An 18,757-nucleotide genomic window follows, 5' to 3' on the forward strand; every position below is an offset into this window, starting at 1 on the left:
AACATTTTTTGGTTTTTCCATGGCCCGAAAGCAACTGCACCAATAAATGAAAGCATTGGAATATGTTGATATTTGAAAATTATTAGATAGAAAAATTTAGGGTCAGTAATTTTATTAAATTTTAGTCGATATATACAACAATAACAAAGCTTTGTCTCACTAAGTGGGGTCGGCTACATGAATCAAACGACGCCATTGTGCTCTGTCATGTATCATGTCTATAGAGAGACCGTTTACATGTATATCTCGTTTGACCACCTCATGGATGGTCTTCTTAGGTCTTCCTCTGCCTTTCGTCCTTTGTCCATCTTCTATCTCATCTACCCTCCTGACTGGATGTTCTATCGGTCTTCTTCTCACATGTCCAAACCACCTGAGACGCGATTCAACCATCTTTTCCACAATGGGTGCTACTCCAACTCTCTCCCTTATATCTTCATTCCTTATTTTATCCAATCGCGTATAACCACTCATCCATCTCAACATCTTCATCTCTGCCACACTCAGCTTATGTTCGTGCTCCCCTTTAACCGCCCAATACTCCGTACCATACAGCATAGCCGGTCTTATGGCTGTGCGATAGAATTTATCTTTAAGTTTTAAAGACACTTTTTTGTCGCATATAAAACCAGATGCACTCCGCCATTTTGACCAACCTGCTTGGATCCTATGATTTACATCCTGTTCAATCTTTCCATTATCCTGTATGATACACCCAAGATACTTAAAACTTTTAACTTTTCTTAGGATGTTTTCTCCAATCTTCACCTCTATATTGGGGTTTTCCCTTCTCAGACTGAACTTACATTCCATATATTCCGTCTTGCTACAGCTTATGCGCAGACCATACACTTCTAAAGCTTCTCTCCATAACTCCAACTTCTTATTTAGGTCTTCCATTGACTCTCCCATAAGAACAATATCATCGGCAAACAGCATGCACCATGGCACAGGTTCTTGGATGTGCTCTGTGAGTACTTCTAAGACTAATGTGAAAAGGTATGGACTTAAGGATGATCCCTGGTGTAATCCTATACCAATAGGAAATTCCTCTGTCACACCACCTTGAGTCTTCACACTAGTTGTAGCCCCATCATACATGTCTTTAATTGCCCGAATATATGCGATCCTTACTCTCCTCTTTTCTAAAATCTTCCATAAGACCTCCCTTGGTACCCTATCATACGCTTTTTCCAAATCAATAAACACCATATGTAGATCCCTTTTATTACTACGATACCTCTCCATCATCCTTCTTAATATGTATATCGCTTCAGTGGTAGATCTTCCTGGCATAAATCTAAATTGGTTCTCTGTTACTTGTGTCTCTTTTCTCAACCTCCGTTCTATCACCCTTTCCCATAACTTCATAGTATGACTCATAAGTTTAATCCCTCTATAATTTTCGCAACTCTGTATATCCTCCTTATTCTTGTAGATAGGTACCAAGGTATTATTTCTCCACTCATCAGGTATCTTTTTTGACCTTAAAATCTCATTAAAAAATTTGGTTAATCAGTTAATGCCTTTTTCTCCAAGACCCTTCCAAACCTCAATCGGGATTATAATAATTTAATTAAATTTATTAAATTATTTAATAATTTTTAATTATTAAATTTATATAAAATTAAAATTTTTATTTTAAAAAACATACTAAAATTCAGAAAACAATACAAAATAAAACACGTTAAAATAATTAAAGATAAAGTTGAAATCACATCGATATTTTGATGTGGTGGACTTCGCTATCCTTGTCTGTGCATGCAAATTTCAATATTTCCAATTTTCCATCCCATCCCTGCATCCATCAACCGTCACATCCTCATCCTAGTTATTGAATTCATTTTTATTAAGGGTGAATACAGATTGAATTGGATGCGATTAGTCAATTAGACAGAATTAAAATTTTGATTCGATCTAAATTAAAATTATTGGATTAAATTGAATATAATATTTATAATTTTTAAATTTAAATTCGATTTATACATTTACAGATCGGATCACATAAAGAGTATATGTATAAAATATAAATTTTTTTAAAAACTTATTAAAAAATATTAATAATTTTTTAAATTATTTTAAATATATTTATTTTAAAGTAATATCAAATATAATATTTTTAAATAATAAAATAATATAATATAATATATAATAATTATTAGTTAAAATAAAATATAAAAAGAATATTTACTTATTTATTTTTATAAAATAAAAAAATAAAAAAGAATTTTACTTAATTTATATAGATCTATATTAGTCGAGTATAGATTTGGATATATTTTTTTTTTTTTTTTTTTTTTTTTTTTTTTTTTTTTTTTTTTTTTTTTTTTTTTTTTTTTTTTTTTTTTTTATGTGATATATACATAAAATCTGCAATTCGATTTTATTAGTGTGTGGATCGGCTCTATATCCACAATTTCATATTAGATTCGGATAAACACTGCGAATATACAAATCAAATCCATGAATACTCATAATTTTTAGAAAGGTGTTAGGTAATCAATAATTTTTTTGAACAACATGAACAACTACTAATAAAATAAAAACAACTATATACCACCTAAATCATAATATTAGAATAACTATTTATACATCTATTGAAATAAATATCTGATATATCTATTATTTTTATATTGTTTACCAATATTGTTAGATACCTATACTTTTTTTAATTCTTATTAATGAACGAGCGATGATGATTATTTACAAATTAAAGATGAAATTTTGTGTGTAATTATTTTTATATAAAATTAATAATTAAAAATTATTAAATAATAATTTAATTAAATTTATTAAATTATTTAATAATTTTTAAATATCTATTTACATAAAAAAAATTACATATGGGTTTTTACCATTTACAATTAACTTCGGTTAATTAAATAATTATTTGAATGGTTCGCTTAAATAATATACTTTACTCAGAGAAAAAGGGCTGTTTTTTGTCTTGTTTAGGCATATGATTTCAAGTTTATCTATACGCAACGATTTGCTTTTCAACAATATGTTAATATTATTATCCAGAATTACACGGCTAATGAAGGAAAAGTCTTGATTAAGCGTGATAATTAAACGAGGACAAAAAAGGCACTACACTAGCATAGTAGCATGATTTATGACATCTATCTTAATGTAATAATAAAGGAAGAGGGGTCAACACTATTCACTGTGTTTGGCATTAGAAGAAAATACACAACTTATTAATTAAAGTAGGGGCCACACGCTATTAACGATGATGCCCCAGTCAGATCAAGTTGAACTTTTCCTTGAACTCTTTCTAATTGAGGTGCCTCGTCCATGGAAAAGAGTAATTGGAACTCTTCTTCAGTTGATCTGGATGGATCCCATTTGAAAAATTGCATCTGATCTTTTGGTTTGGACTTTGGAGTCCCATCCATCTCTTACAAGATTGAATGAGTCGGATAGAAAACAAAAGGCCATGCTTTGGTAGCAGCCACTTGTTTGTCAGTTTATTAGAAAACAACCTTCTTAATATAAAAGAATTTAAATACATAATAAATTAATTACTAGATATTTATATATTTTTAATTTATATTTTATATTTTAATATATATTTTAAATAAAATTAATATTTAATTGTCTTTATTTAGTTTTTAAATTTTACAAAAGTGACTCACACTAAATATAGAATAATTTTCGATACACAAATATTAATAAAACGCAAACATTGATGACTAGATATTACACTAAAACTTGTAAAATGACGTAATTTTAGTTTTTGTGTTTAAATAGCCTAAAAATGATATCCGATCACTTATTTTGAAAAGAAAAATTTTAATAAACACGTCAACATTCTATTGATATTTATGTATAAAAAATTATTCTAGAGATTAACATGAATTATGTCTGTAGAGTTTAGAGATTAAACAGAGACAATTGAAATTTTAGAAACTAAATTAAGACTTCGTACAAATTTGGTGACCAAATTAAATGTCTCTTTAACTATTTCGGGTTGGTCGAGTGGTTAGTTCACTCGTCTGCTTAAGCAAATATTGGAGTTTCGAATCCTGTCTTGTGCATGTAGCAACCTATTGTTCAGCGACAAACTCTTAAATGGAACTTAAATCTGCAACGGATTAAGTCTTGACTTGTCGGATTGAGAATACTGTAGAAAACAAAAAAAAAATAAATATCTCTTTAAATATTAATTTAATAATTAAATTTTTATAATTTAATATATATATATTTGAATGATTAAGATCTAAATATACCGAAGATCTGAGAACAGAAAATTTCAACCGGAATTATTTTTTCAATTTCATGTTTTAATTATTAAATATGGAGTTTTGTTATTGTTGTTATGTATCTTGATGTGTTATGATGAAGGAGGCCTACTTGCCCAATTCATACTCATAGTAGTGCCATAGTATCTTATCTGGCTTCTTGGCGAGCTAGTTGTTTGTGGGTGAATTGTGAGTTTTCAAGTTGCGGTTTACTCTCGTTTACTTGCGGCTATGCAAGTTGCTCCCTTCAATTATTATTACGACGACTTTGCCACCACACCTAGCTGAGTCATCTCTAAATAAATAGTATCTTTTAAGTAACTCTACATTATATGTTTAAAAAGAGTATATTTTGATATGAAAATAAGGAGAGTAAATTCTCTCGATTGTTAAAAAAATTAAAAGTATAAAATGTAATTTTTAACTTTTTATTATTTTCTTTTATATTTATTTTTATTCTTACTTACAAAATTAATAATAAAAAATTATATTTTATTCTTTCCATTATTAAAAAAAATTGAAAAGATTCATTTCAAAAAGAAGATGTAAAGTTAAATTGCTCGTATTTTGAGTAGGGGGGAACTTTGGGTCTCTTCAATTCTTTTCACAGTGTATTTCAGTTAATGAGTGCCGGTGGAACTAGACCCCACTTCGATCGCTTTAAGCTTATCATACGCATCTTCGCATGTCACTAGATTCTAGACCCTCTGTGTATTTTTTACCCCACAGCATTCCTCAGTTAATTAGTTATCTTAGGAAAATTTATATATTAAATTTTAATTTAGTGTCTAATATTTTAAATTTTTTATTTTAATTTAAAAAATTTTTAAATTTCGTATTCAATTTTAAAAAACTTTTAAATATATTTATTATTATTTTATAATTAAATTTAATACGAATAATTAATAATATATAATTTTGGTACATAAATGAAATTAATTTATTAATAATCATTATATAATTTTTTTATTTTGGAATATTTATAATTAATTTATAGAATTTGAATTTTTTTACAAAAAAAATTCATAAAAAATATTACAAAAATCTTTTTATTATGTTTTTAATTTATAGAATAAAATATGATTTTATGATAATATTATTAACGTTTATGTCAATTATTTTATTAATTATTCGTGTTAAAAATAACTATAAAATAATATAAAATTTATTTAAAATTTAAAAAATATATATTAAAAATATTAAAAATTAAATGACGGAGGAGGGATATTATCTCATGATACCTTGCTTGCCCAGGAAGCGTTGACACCAAAATTGTTTGGTGTTTCTAGAATCCTTCTATGTTATACTGTAGACAAGGGAAAGCTAGTAGCTACCGTATGGAAGAAGACGGTGGAAAAAATTAATTTAATATTAAATATTTTATACCCTAAAATGGATACTCTCAAACAAAGGAATCTGCAGGCCCACAGAGAAGGCAACATCCTATCACCTCACCTCACCGCTTCAACAATCAGCAAGCGAGCATCAATTATTTATTTATGCCTTTATTAATTCATTAGAATTCTAACCATGGAGCTTAAAATGAGAAGAGAAACCAATGGCAATGAATTAGTTGCAGAAACCGACATATGGCATAACTACTAGCTAGTAGTACTCTGCTTTGCCGGTAGCCAAAAAGCTTCTAGAAGACCCACCTTTTTCTATTTTTGTTGCTATTCATTGAAACTTATCGCCAAGCAAGCAGCATGTGCGTCCCTCTCTCTTTATAAAAATCACAATCATGACCACATCACCACACACCATTACCCATTATCCTCAAAATATATATATACATATTCATTTCTAAATTCTACTCCTCAATCTACTCTCTTTTCTTCTCTCTCTATATTCCGATCCCTACACACACATACACTTGTTTTCTATTCTGCTACCATGGAGCTTATTTCAGCTCTACCTGAGGACGTAGCCCGAGATTGCTTGATTCGGATCTCTTATCAAAACTTTCCAGCAGTTTCCTCTGTCTCCAAAGCCTGGAATACCGAGATCCAGTCGCCGGAGTTTCGCCGTAGAAGGACCGCCGCTAATCAAACTCAGAAAATACTTGTCGCCGTTCAATCCAGAGTTGACTCCGACGACAAACGTCGAACCGGCTTGCTGGTCAAGGCAGCAACGAACCCGGTTTACCAACTCAGCGTGTTGGAACCCAAAACTGGTAATTGGAGCGAGTTACCACCCGCACCGGAATTCCCAAACGGGTTACCCATGTTCTGTCGTATAGCCGGTGTAGGGTACGACCTTGTTGTTATTGGCGGGTGGGACCCAGAGTCTTGGAAAGCTTCCAATTCAGTTTTTATCTATAACTTTCTATCTGCCACGTGGCGACGTGGGGCCGACATGCCCGGTGGGCCCCGAACGTTCTTTGCGTGTGCATCGGATAACGATCGTACGGTCTACGTTGCTGGCGGCCACGACGACGAGAAGAATGCACTGAAATCCGTGTTGGCGTATGACGTGGCACGCGATGCATGGGCCGCGCTGCCTGATATGTCTAGAGAGCGTGACGAGTGCAAAGCCATCGTTCGGGGAGGACGCCTCTGCATAATTGGCGGCTACTGCACTGAAATGCAGGGCCGCTTTGAGAAGAGCTCAGAGGAGTTTGATGCTGCCACGTGTCAGTGGAGCCCAGTGGAAGAAGAGTTCTTGGATGCTGGCACCTGTCCTAGGACTTGCGTCGATGGCGGTGATGATGAATTGTTCATTTGCCGAGATGGTGAGGTGGTGGTCTTAAAGCGTGACACGTGGCAGACGGTGGTAAAGGTGCCGGAGGAAATACGTAATGTTTCGTATATGGAAGCGCGGGAAGGAGCATTGTTGTTAATTGGATCAAGTGGTTTCGGACAACCACATATGGGTTTTTTGTTGGACTTGAAGAGTAGTAATTGGGCCAAATTATCGAGCCCAGAAAACTACACTGGCCATGTCCAATTTGGTTGCCTTTTGGAAATTTAGGGTACTGTATTATAATGTACTTTGTCTACGTAAATATGAAGCAACATTTTTGTTTCCTATGGTTGCTTAGCTTAAGGCAATGGACATTTTCCGGTTAATTTTTGTTTGGCTTACAAAGAGCTGTATTTATATATATATAGAGTGCTCGTTTTGCAATACAAACTTTACCCTTCTTAACTAACTAGAGAGAAACCTAAGCTAGCTGTATGTAGTTGGAAATAGTGTTATGTACCAACAGAAAAGAAAACTACGGCTATTGCTAATACCGTAATACATGGTGACAAACATTCTAAGTTAAAGTCGAACGTTTATGACTTGTATTGCACGTATTTTCTTCTTCACTCAATAGTGGCACATGGATAGGCATTAAGAAAAAAAGAGCGTACATCAAATTGGTTTTGAGTTCGTGTTTCCTTACTAAATTGGAATTTGTTCTCTTTTTTGTCCAAATTATCTGTAATGTCGTAATCATTTGTAGCAATGATCTCCAATGGTTCAACTTGGAGAGACCCTTTTGTTAACTGATCCTATTACACAAGTTTAATACCAATATAATTAAAAGCACATACCAACTAAATAGTATAGGAAGTATTTTAAGTGTACCGAAAATATTGGTGTTTTTAGTTGTTTTGATCGTTGATCTAAATTATAAAAAAAATATATAATATATATTAATTGAAATTAACGGTTAAAATAACTAAAACATCGGTATTTTCGGTACACTTGAAATTTTTTCAATAGTATAAAGTTGACATTACCTTCCCAAATTGAGAGAGCCAGCTACTGCCATGAGAACAAGAAGGAGGGGATTGAAAATGGAAGCATAGAGTGGTCCTTTCAAACGTACGCACCACGTTATCGTAACCCATGCTACTCCAGACGGCACCACTCCCTAGTACAATTAAAAATTTAGGCACTAACCCAAAAACTATAACAGATTAGATTAGTTCGACAAAAGATTCAACGAATTACTCATTTTAAGTAGTTTTGTTGAACTAATTTAATCTTTTATGGATACTACATTAATTTGTATATTTTGCCGTTAAATTCTTGATGTTCAAATATTTTATAATTTAAAATTACCTCAATGATCAACCAGATTGAATATGAGAGCATAGCCAAGAACAAGTATACAGCCCAAAATTTGAGTACGGTGTGAGTCCACGTGGTGAGTTTTTGTTAGGTTAATATGGGTTGACCAAATGTGAATGTCAAAAGTCAAAACCCTTATAAAAGGTAAGAATCATTGGGCCACCAATTCCATCCAAAGTTCCAAGAACCCTGGGTTTCCCTGCTGATGTTCCCAGGTTGCCACTTTCCAATCTGAAAAGTGAAGATACATACATACGTACATAACGGTAGAGAATCATAGATATGATAAACGGAACGGAACTAGTGAGTAGTGAGTATGGAGATACCTAAACGAAATGGCTAAGAGCAAAGTAAGTCCAGGGATGATGTTGTATATGGCTACAGCATATGTTGGGTTTGCTAAAGCCACTGCTTCAGCCAACCCCCGAAACTATGTGAAATAATAACACACACGGTGACTAAATTTTTGTATAAACAGAGTTAAAAAGTATAAATCGCTTCATGCTAAAAGTTGCTAATATGTTTATAGTAACCCAAAGTCCCAAAGGGCTAAGGATTGGAATATTATATTCTTTTGTATTTATCACACACACCATTTATCTGGGTGCAGCTTGACCAATGGCAAACCATTGACAAAAGGGTGCTGCCAATGATAAACGACAACGAAAAAATCGTATTAATTTGCATTAAAATTTTTGAAGACATCACACTCAGACGTCAAACACCAGTGAATTTTGATTTCCAGAATTGCATAGAGCATTTATTTACCAATAAAAGAAAATTTGGGAGCTGGTAATGTTTTCTCATAGATTGAGCACGAGAATGGCACTTCATACAGAGAAGACTGAGGATTATGTAATGCGAATCCAATGAAAGAATTTAAGAGTAATGCAAGAGCCACCAAGTTATTATTTTGTTTACTTGCTTCTCATGCACCGCACAATAACCTCTACAAATTTCTTATACATGTGCTGCTTCATATACATGCTCTGCACCTTCTTTCTTCCTTCTATCCCCATTTGCTTCCTTGCCAACTGGTTTTTGAGTAAAAACTGGAGATTCTGTGCAAGGACTTGATTCCCTTGGTGTCCAATGGGATGAAGAAGACCTGTAACATTGTTCTCCACGATCTCCTTTGTTCCCCCAGCATCTGTTCCCAGAACCTACTCAACAAAAGTCAATACAACAGTTTATCACACTGATTTTAAAGCACCTAAGCTTTTTAATCTTGATAAAGCAGGTAAAAGCAAGTGGCAATCATACCGGAAGCCCAAAAGCCATCGCTTCTATAGTCACGCGTCCAAATGTTTCTCCCAGGCCCTATACACAAGTTTAGCAATTAGCCACAGCTTCACACATCAAAGCATATTTCTGTAATTCCATCATGAAGGTGAATTCTTGGGGAGATAGTTCTTGTATTTAGGCCAATAATCAAGTGTATTTATACAATTGCACAAAAATACACCTAGTGGCACAAAAATGCACTTAGCATTACCTATTTTTATAAGTTAAATAATTTAAACATAACTACCTGAGCGTTTATGACATAAACATCAGCAGCAGAGTAAAGCGAAGCAACCCGTGTTGTGGCTGGAGTCCATAAAACTGATTTGGAGGAGTTCGGATGCTGTTGTAAGAAATTTAAAAGACCTTTAACATAATCAGCCTTGTTACTCTTGGATCCAACAGAACCAATAAGAACTTTGAGAGATTGTTCCATTGTTCCTTGGTTGCTAGACAAAACCTGTTTTCTGTGGAAGTCAAGATTTACATAATTATTACAAATGAATACAAATACACAGCCATAAGTGGTAGAACTTTATTTTGAGATTCAGCAACCTGTTTAAAGAATTTTTGGAGGCACCTTTCAGAACCGCATCGCCATCCTTCAACGGCGGTAACATTTTTCTGATACGACGTCTTCGAGCCAGGGTTGATAGGCCTTCTCTTATATTCAGTTTTCTCATCTTCTTATCATCTGGCAATTGTCTCGGTTCCTCTATTACAGAGATTGCTGATTCAAGAAGTAATAGCTGGCCCTTCCCAGGGTTGATGCTACTTAGAGATATCACAAGCATATCATTTTCAGTCAAGCCCATTTCTTTTCGGACTAAATCTCGCAAAAGCTGCCTTTTTTCGGTCATCTTCTCAGTACTGAATGAAGGAGTGTTCAGTGTAGAAGGAAGGCCAGCTACAAATGCCAGTTCATCATTAACAGATAATGGAACTAGTTCAGGGTGGGATCTAAGCTTTATGCTTTCTTCTTCACACCACTTTTGCCATTGTTTAGATTGTGATTCAGAAAGGAAAACCAACATCTTTACTCTGTTCAAGACATCTTTTGAGCGATCAAAGTACTCTCGTCGATTTTCCATAATCCACCAGGCAACTTGGCTTGCACCGGCAGGAAAATGTTCAATATATTGTTCTGGAAGCAATTATGAAGATAAACGTTTTCAATTAGGTTTGTAAAGAAGAGGAGAATTATAATCTAAGTGAGGAATTATGAACAGAAACATGAGAAATTATAATGCAGACACAATAATCCATTCGTACCAATCCATGATGCGCACACAGCTGATCCAGCAATGACAAGATCAGCCTTCATTGCAGTTTTGAAGCTGAAATCCGCTTTGTCCTCAAGCACCTTGATTCGTCTTCTGGTAAGTTCTGGCATCAAACCGCCCTTCTTGCTAAGCACAACTGCTGAAACAGTGGCTCCACAGCTCAGAAGTTCTGTTGCCAACTCCATCATTGAAAGTGGTGCTCCAGTCATGGAAAGCTCATGGAATATCAAGATGAATCTTCTGGACCAAACAAGACGTGCAAAGTCCCCCTTCCTGTTACATGTCCCAGATCTCTTCTCAGGACTCCATTCTAGGATCCTATCCTCTATTGAGCCAAATGGACCAACAAGCAATCCATATGTACTGTTTGTGTTGGGAATTTCTGCTTCCTGCTCTTCTGCATCATTATTCTCAACTTCTGATTTTGTTTTTCTCCTACCTCGAGCTTTACCTCTTGAAGATCGTGCTGATCGTTTGCTCTTCTTCTTCGAGTTTGTCTTACGACCAGAGGGAGCACTACCCTCTTCTTTCTTGGCCAAAGCTACATTTACTGATTTATCATTCCATTCTTCATTTCTAAATGTCTCATTCATGGCAGATATGGAATTATCTGTAGCAATCAAATCTCTACGCTGACTCTGCTCAGCATCTGAATCAATATCATGTGACCTGCCTCCAAAGCCTGAAAATTCCTCCTTCTTATCGCTATGAGCCCATCTGGACTGAACAAAAAATCCAAGGTAAGCCCAGAGGGTAATGAGAAGCAACCACAAGAGCACACGATTGCTCCGCAACCACAATGCACCACCTACACTAGTCCTCCCATCCCTTCTTGGTGTCCGGCTGGAATTCAGCCGCCGAAAGGTTGGGGAATTTCGCGGGGATGATCTTCCAGATAATGTTGATTTAAAACTTGCCGCTGACCTTAATGAAGACTTTGCTACAAATTCCCCTCTATTGTTCATTTCCTCCATTTACTACCCTAAACTATAATCTTGTTCCTATCACTAGACAAGCCTTGGATTCTTGAAGCCCGAGAGGCTCTCTGAATTCAACACATGAGACACACAACAAATAATATAGTTGAGAGCAGTTTAATGCGCATTTCAAGATTCCTAAATCCATATGGAAGAGATTACTAAATAAACGAAGGAGAAAGAGAAAGAACCGAAAATAGTGTTAGCTGTTCCTAACTGAAAAAGGAAGTGATTACCGTTTGAAGAAATGTAGAAAGCTGAAAAAAAGCTACTTAAGCAAGAAAAGGAACAAAAAGCGCTGTGGCAGAGAAGAGAAGAGAGATTACATGGATTGCTTTCAAGATCTGTGGTTCAGCTTGAACAGTGATTCTTGAAGAACAAGAAGAAGACGAAGTTACTTCATCGCTTACACTTATTACCAACACAGTGTGAATGAATCTGCGCTTCTGGATTGCAATAACTATCAACTTGAGAGAGAGAGAGATGAGCATCACTTTCAGCTGGACGAAAGCATTGATGATTGATGAGAGAAGACTCTCAGAATTGCAAGACAAACACGAGTCTCAGTCTCAGTGCAAGTGATATGCACGTGCGTCATACACGTGTGATCAATCGGAAGCTTTGATTTTGGATTTGACCCCGGGTCCCCTAGCTCTGACTTTTGTCTTCTGTTTAAACCAGTACCTATTTTCTATTAGGATTTATTAATAGTGGTTCCCAATTCCATTTATAACAACTTTTTTTTCACGTCTAATTTTTTTTTACATGATTATTTAAGAATATTATATTAGTAATTAAATAACTGCATTTTTTGTGGTTTACTTGTCACAATAATTAATCACTTCACGTAAGCCTTCATTATTTCATTCCATTTCTTTAGCTTATTCAAGCCATTTAAAATAGGATAACATTTTTCACCTCTTCTATGTTTCTAGATAGTATAGCATTATTATTATTATTATTATTATTATTATTATACAAACCGTAACAACATTCCTTAATATCCCAGAAGAAAAAAAACCCCTTGATCCGAACGGCGGAAAATAAATTTATAATTTTGATTATTAGTTGACAAACTTTTCAGAGCCTTTATTGCTTTGGAGGAAAGAAATTCTGAAAGTAGATGAATATTGAGGAATCAGGACTATTACCGTCATTTGACGTTTTAAGACAAGTCAAATAGCGAGGTCATATTACGTTATGTTCACTCACCGACACCGCAAGTACTCAAGTAAAGCCAATTCTCAGAAGGATATAATTTAATAATTAACAAAAAAAAAAAAAAAAACAAACTCATATTTGATAGCTAATACAGCATAACTCGGAAATTGGTTTGATGGTTTCTCAGGTCTCAATAGCAAAACCATACAGTCAAAAACGGATACTTAGATATAAAAGAGAAGGAAAAAATCGAAAACATTATAAAAATGTCTCCGTGGACCTAAATAATTTAACCCACAATTCGAGATAGCAGATAAATATAAAAAGAAGCCCACTAACATGAGAAATCTTATAACTCCCACAAGCAATCAGTTGCTGCAAATAAAATATCGTTTTCTTTGGACATATGCATGGTTGTAGTAGTAGTAGTTGTAGAGAGGCCACAGCATATGTTATCTTGTTATGCTTCACTAAAAATGCAAGCAAACCGCAAGAAAAACCTGTAAACAAAGCAAAATTTGTCATTGATATTTTTCCCCATGAATGCATGCACTCAATGCAAGAATTATAATGATAGCCTGTAAGTTCAACTATGTTTGTGATTCTTACCGCACAATTACACAAGCAACTACCACCTGCCAAGCTGCAACAACTTCTTTAAATGGGAAACAGCATCAACAGGCGTTATAGAACTGGGCGCAGAATGCAAGCAAAAAACAAAGGTAGTGCATGAGCAAATTAAAGCCCAAGTCAATGGTAAAGAAATTCAAATTCTAACTGGAGATATTCGTTTTGCAATTACCTAAAAAATCTTGAAACCTATTGCAGCCCAAAGTACTCCAGAGCAAATGCTGGAGAACAAAGGGCCTGATGGAGGCCTGTTGTTACACAAAATTATCAAGATTAAAAAAACTGCAATCATACAAGAAAACACAAACTTAAAAAAATAATCTACAGGGAAGTAGCTCACCTTTATAGTCTTATTCAAACAAGTTGCATCGTATGTAAAATACTTCACTGTCCAAAATTCATCTCTGAGTATCTGCATAGAGCAAAGCCAACATAGATTACTTTTCCCCTCAAGATTGAGATGAAAACATTCATTTAGACATTGACCTCAGGCTAATTAAAAATCATCCCAATACCCAAATAGTATGAACATGAGCATTGTAACCCTACCCCAAAACCACCCCTAACACCCGAAGAAAATTCATGCATTAATAGAAGCAGAAGAAAGAGACTAAGGACTTGCCTGCGGGGTTTATTCTGCCGCTGTCCAAACTCATCGTTTACAGGCTCTGCCAGACAGAGAAGTTACAAGTAATAAATTAACACTAGCAACCAAAGCAACAGGTAAACAAAGTGGGAGAGAAACGATGTCTTCTTACCAGTTCTCTGTGGTGGCTTCCACTCATTAGAAGCTTTATTAGCATCAGTTTCCTTGCTGCAAATATACAATAATTAAAACACAAATGATAAGAACCAGGTAAATGATTCCGCAATATGAAAGAAAATAATAATTCCAACCTTGAAGTAGCTGCTGCAGATGCCTGCCCTGACTGTCGACCATGATATGCACCGTCAACAGTGAGGTAGGGTGGACAGTATGTAGCCCCTAAAGCTCCTGCTGCACCGGCCAAAACAGGTAGCCTGAAACCAAAGAAGGAAGTAGTAAACAACTGTTCCACTAAAAATGGAAAGAGTAAACTGAAGGAAACAGACCAAAACAGTAACTTAGCAAATATACTAGTCCTCCAAACATTTAAAAACTAATAAAATGCCAAAATTGATATCAGTACCATGTCATTTCAGAGTTTCCCAAACCATTAGGCTGAGCAACATATCCCGGGAATGCCATGCCAACAGCAGGGACTCCAATACCCCCAGGATGCTGGCCTCCAAACTGCATAACTGTGTCCAACCATATCCCAATTGAAGTTAGTAAACAAATAATGGTAGGTAGTTGGAAGAAAAAGACAGTGTAAAAGGAATCCAAAGGGAAAACATATAACAAAACCAAGGGGATTCCAATAAATACAAAAGTACACAGCTAGGACATGGTATATAACAATTTGTCATCTGATGGATTAGTGATGTTATATAACTTTTTAATACATAAGAAAGTTCCACTACAACACCAAAATCAGAAACTGCGAAAAGAAGGCTGTATCAAACGTTCTAAATGAAAATGCAGTATGAAATAGCAACTAAATTAACAAACCTGGCAAGAAGGCTGGGAAGTTTGGATCTCCATGATTACCCCCCATATTTCCAGCAGTCCCCATAGCTCCACCATAAACGAAAGAGCCCCTTCCACTTCCCTGAGAACCCCCCCTTCCCTTCCCAACCAATGCACCTTTGGATTTACCTGATTCTGAAGTAGCGTCAATTTCTCCAGAATCCAACGAACTGATTGCCACAGATGTTTTTGGCGGAGATGAAGCTTGAGAACCAGTACCAGGACGTTGACCAATCTGCAGAACAGAGGCTTGCAAAGTGGTTGGAATTCGTGCTGGTGCATGATTCCTTTGGACAGTTGACTGGTGTTGTGTTGGAGCAAATTTGTTCACTTGATTATGTGCAATAGAAGGCTGAAAATTCATCTGTACTGGAATTGCCCCACCCCTCAATGGAGCCCTTGGATGAGAAGATTGAGAAGCATTAACCCCAGAAGATCCAGGAGGTACAGCATGCATACTGTTCAAGGACTTGCCAACAGACGGATTGATGGACTCTTCAATATACAGCTTATCCATACCTATAGTAGTATCAACAACATTCTTTCCACGAAGCAAAGCATTGTTTTGTTGAACTGAAACTCCCTCTTCCACAACTCCAGGACGACCACTCCTGCTTGTGCTGCCAGTTTGGACATCCCTTTTTGATGCCAGATTCATCTCTTTGTTGGATGAGCCTGAAGGGTAAAACGGGGGAGATGCGTAATTCAAATTCGAAGACACTTGTTTCTTAGCAGCAGGCACAGGATCTGATTCATAATTGGAGGTAGATCCAGCGGTTCTCCCTGAACTAGTATGTGAAGTTTTCTCAAAAGGCTTTGAAGAAGATCTTAGCAAAATAAACAAAACAATAATTAGAAAGTCTTGACATTTAAACATACCATGACTCCAACCATTCTTATAAAATGCTAACGTGATACTCACTGTCTATTTTGCATCTGGGATGTTTGATCACCATTTTTCATGGCAGGCTCATACCGCCGTGGCCCTCTCCCTCGCACAACCGCTTTCGGAACCTGAGTTTGATTACCACTGTTTTCATACCCTTTCCTATTTCCTCGAGCATATCCTCCACGACCAACACCACGACTTTTACCCCGCCCTCCTCTATAGTTACCCCTAGAAAGCTTCCTTCCCTGGATTGTATACAGAATGCATTAAAAAAAGTGTCACTAAAGAAAAAGGTAAAAATACTAGTATTAGATTTGTAGACGATGATAGTAACATATGGACCAGCTAGTTTGATTAACGGACTACAAAATCATGTCAGAAGCTTGTAATTTCAGATATAAATGTCAGGAATATGATCACCTCCTTGTAGTGCCTTTCCTGAGAAGTAATCTCCTCATACTTATCGTGTCCCCATTTCCTATCATCTTTGGACTCCCACAGCCTCCTTCCACCGCGCATTCTCCTGAAAGGGAACAAAATGCATTATTATTTAACTGAGTTCTAAAGCACTACACAGTTGATGCTAAAACTCAAAAAGAGTTTTTGGGTGAATATACCTGTGGCGAGCACCAGCATTATCCCTGAAACGGTCATCGTGCATGTAAAACACTCCAGCTGTGGGCACCGCAAATGGCTCATTCTCCTTCTTCTCCTCGTCATCCTTGTTCCCTGATTCTCCTCCTTCTTCTTCATCCTCTTCTTCCAAATGGGGTTTCTCATCAGCACCATCAGAACCCTTTGGCATAGCCACTGAGCCATTCACACCCCCACCTTCATCAATGCCCCTCTCCTCCTCGTACACCTCGTCTTCTTCCTCCTCATCATCCAATTCTTCTTCAGCTTCTTCCTCGTCCAATTCCTCTTCTTCCTCCTCCTCATCGTAATCGGCCACTCCTCCCTCGCCGTCGGAAACATCGGAACAAATCACGCGGCGATCTGCACCCTTGGCTTCAGCTTCGAGTTCGGCTTCTGCTTCAGCGTCACCTTCATCGTCACTGGCCTCAACCCTCCTCCGCATTCCGAGGGCTCGTTTAGACTCCTCGGGATCACTCTCGTACTCAACATCTTCTTCGCCACCGCTGCCCATCAATGCCAAAACCTAACCCCCCCAAATTCAAACTTCGATCAAGCGCAACGAACCAAAACGCGCGTCACAGTGAAACTCAATAAAAAAGAAAACAAAAAAGCTTTCTGCTGCAAAGGCCAAAAACGAATGAGGCAAAATCGCAGCCAATTGGAAACCGAAACCGAAAACGATAAACAAAGTAGACGATTTGCGTAAAGAGGAAAAACGGGGAATTGAGGAAGGGAGGGTGAAGAAGATTATAGATTGAATTGAAGTCGGGTTGTAGAGGGGGCGAAACCCTAGATATTTTTTTTGGGAGATTTTAGTGTGTCGTCTCCGCAATTGAAACTGAAGGACGAAGAAACAAAACAAAACAAAAAGAAAGAGAAAGAAGGGTCTAAAAAAAAGAATACAGGGTTGTGGTTTATTGGAGGAATTATCTTATTGTGAAGGGTATTTATGGGAATTCAATGGCGGTTGGGGATCTGACACGTGAAGTGATCAGGCCACAACACAAGGAGTAGAGAGTAGAGAGTAGAGACTAGATATCTAACTACGTGCATCCCAAGCCTCTTTTTATACAGGTTTGCATATCTTTTTAATTATAATTTACAACAAGAAAAATATATAAATTACTTATCCTTTTATGATATAAGATAAGATATGATTTAATTTTAATCTATTTAATCAGTTTTTAACAGAATACCAAATTTTAATTATAGTTTGTTGAGAATAAAAGTAATTCGAGTTTTATAAATATTTATATTGAACGAACATATATTTGACATTGGTGAGATTCAGTGTCAAACTCAATTAAATTTCAGCATTAATCAACAGATATATTGATCGAACCAAATGGCGGGACATTTGAATTGTTGACGAGAAAAATAATAATTCTATGTCTAATAAGATAAATTATTGATACATCAATTCTGCTACGTTATTAACAGCATTTATGCCTGTCAATTCTTATTTATAACTGTATTTAATAGAAGTATTTTTGTAGATGTGTCTAATAAAAATATTTTTTTTATAGTTATGTTTAATAGAAATGTCTTTATAGATATATTTTTTAGATGTGTCTCTTTATATATGTGTTTAAAATATAATAATTAATTATTATTAACAATAAATTGACAGATAATATATTGATACCCTATATTTTTCCTTGATACAAATCTTATTACTTTTTAAACGATACACTTTATAGAAACCACTTTCATGTTTATAACCCAACTTAATTATTTTATATATCTTTATCTTGGGTCTATATTATACTAAATAAAAATATTAAATGTATATACAATTAAGAGAAAATACCACTCTTCTCTCATGCGAAATGCTAAAATGTCACTCTCTTCCCCTCTATTTTATAAATGTACATTTTTCTCCCTTCTAACTTTTAAAAAACCTCCTCTTTAATCCATTTTAAATTTTTTGTGTTAATAATGTTAATTTTATCCATTTTCTATGAAAAAAAAATAAATTATTT

The 18,757-nt window shown here is 35.4% G+C and overlaps 3 protein-coding genes across 3 annotated transcripts; 1 reads left to right on the top strand and 2 right to left on the bottom strand.

Moving 5' to 3' along the window:
• Nucleotides 1-6,063: 6,063 nt before the first annotated feature.
• On the bottom strand, nucleotides 6,064-13,009 carry LOC112770720 (uncharacterized). Its single transcript, XM_025815100.3, has 9 exons — nucleotides 12,177-13,009; nucleotides 10,863-11,918; nucleotides 10,146-10,734; nucleotides 9,838-10,057; nucleotides 9,570-9,626; nucleotides 8,633-9,469; nucleotides 8,298-8,537; nucleotides 7,973-8,106; nucleotides 6,064-7,741 (listed from the first exon to the last, which is right to left on the bottom strand). Exons 2-6 carry the CDS (start codon nucleotides 11,845-11,847, stop codon nucleotides 9,224-9,226), a joined length of 2,097 nt encoding a protein of 698 aa, XP_025670885.1. The 5' UTR covers nucleotides 11,848-11,918; nucleotides 12,177-13,009; the 3' UTR covers nucleotides 6,064-7,741; nucleotides 7,973-8,106; nucleotides 8,298-8,537; nucleotides 8,633-9,223.
• On the top strand, nucleotides 6,138-7,376 carry LOC112770721 (F-box/kelch-repeat protein At1g80440). Its single transcript, XM_025815101.3, has one exon. The coding sequence runs from the start codon at nucleotides 6,138-6,140 to the stop codon at nucleotides 7,212-7,214; it is 1,077 nt and encodes a 358-aa protein (XP_025670886.1). The 3' UTR covers nucleotides 7,215-7,376.
• Nucleotides 13,010-13,148: 139 nt separating the features above from the next.
• Nucleotides 13,149-17,813, bottom strand: LOC112772672 (protein MLN51 homolog). Its single transcript, XM_025817642.3, has 12 exons — nucleotides 16,757-17,813; nucleotides 16,560-16,662; nucleotides 16,173-16,384; nucleotides 15,233-16,077; nucleotides 14,811-14,922; nucleotides 14,539-14,661; nucleotides 14,400-14,455; nucleotides 14,264-14,309; nucleotides 13,982-14,053; nucleotides 13,814-13,889; nucleotides 13,621-13,703; nucleotides 13,149-13,511 (listed from the first exon to the last, which is right to left on the bottom strand). The coding sequence occupies exons 1-9, from the start codon at nucleotides 17,284-17,286 to the stop codon at nucleotides 14,026-14,028; spliced, it is 2,055 nt and encodes a 684-aa protein (XP_025673427.1). The 5' UTR covers nucleotides 17,287-17,813; the 3' UTR covers nucleotides 13,149-13,511; nucleotides 13,621-13,703; nucleotides 13,814-13,889; nucleotides 13,982-14,025.
• Between the last annotated feature and the right edge of the window lie 944 nt (nucleotides 17,814-18,757).

Source organism: Arachis hypogaea, chromosome 18, assembly GCF_003086295.3.
Source record: "Arachis hypogaea cultivar Tifrunner chromosome 18, arahy.Tifrunner.gnm2.J5K5, whole genome shotgun sequence".
Taxonomy (NCBI): domain Eukaryota; kingdom Viridiplantae; phylum Streptophyta; class Magnoliopsida; order Fabales; family Fabaceae; genus Arachis; species Arachis hypogaea.

Excerpts from the sequence above, each read along its gene's own strand:
- LOC112770721 (XM_025815101.3), top strand. The coding sequence starts at position 6,138 with ATGGAGCTTATTTCAGCTCTACCTGAGGACGTAGCCCGAGATTGCTTG.
- LOC112770720 (XM_025815100.3), bottom strand. The coding sequence starts at position 11,847 with ATGGAGGAAATGAACAATAGAGGGGAATTTGTAGCAAAGTCTTCATTA. Across the intron at positions 10,735-10,862 it reads TGTGTGCGCATCATGGATTG|AACAATATATTGAACATTTT; the intron begins GTACGAATGGAT and ends AATTGCTTCCAG. Across the intron at positions 9,627-9,837 it reads TTTATGTCATAAACGCTCAG|GGCCTGGGAGAAACATTTGG; the intron begins GTAGTTATGTTT and ends ACTTGTGTATAG.
- LOC112772672 (XM_025817642.3), bottom strand. The coding sequence starts at position 17,286 with ATGGGCAGCGGTGGCGAAGAAGATGTTGAGTACGAGAGTGATCCCGAG. Across the intron at positions 16,078-16,172 it reads TCCCAGATGCAAAATAGACA|ATCTTCTTCAAAGCCTTTTG; the intron begins GTGAGTATCACG and ends TATTTTGCTAAG. Across the intron at positions 14,054-14,263 it reads CGGCAGAATAAACCCCGCAG|ATACTCAGAGATGAATTTTG; the intron begins GCAAGTCCTTAG and ends TGCTCTATGCAG.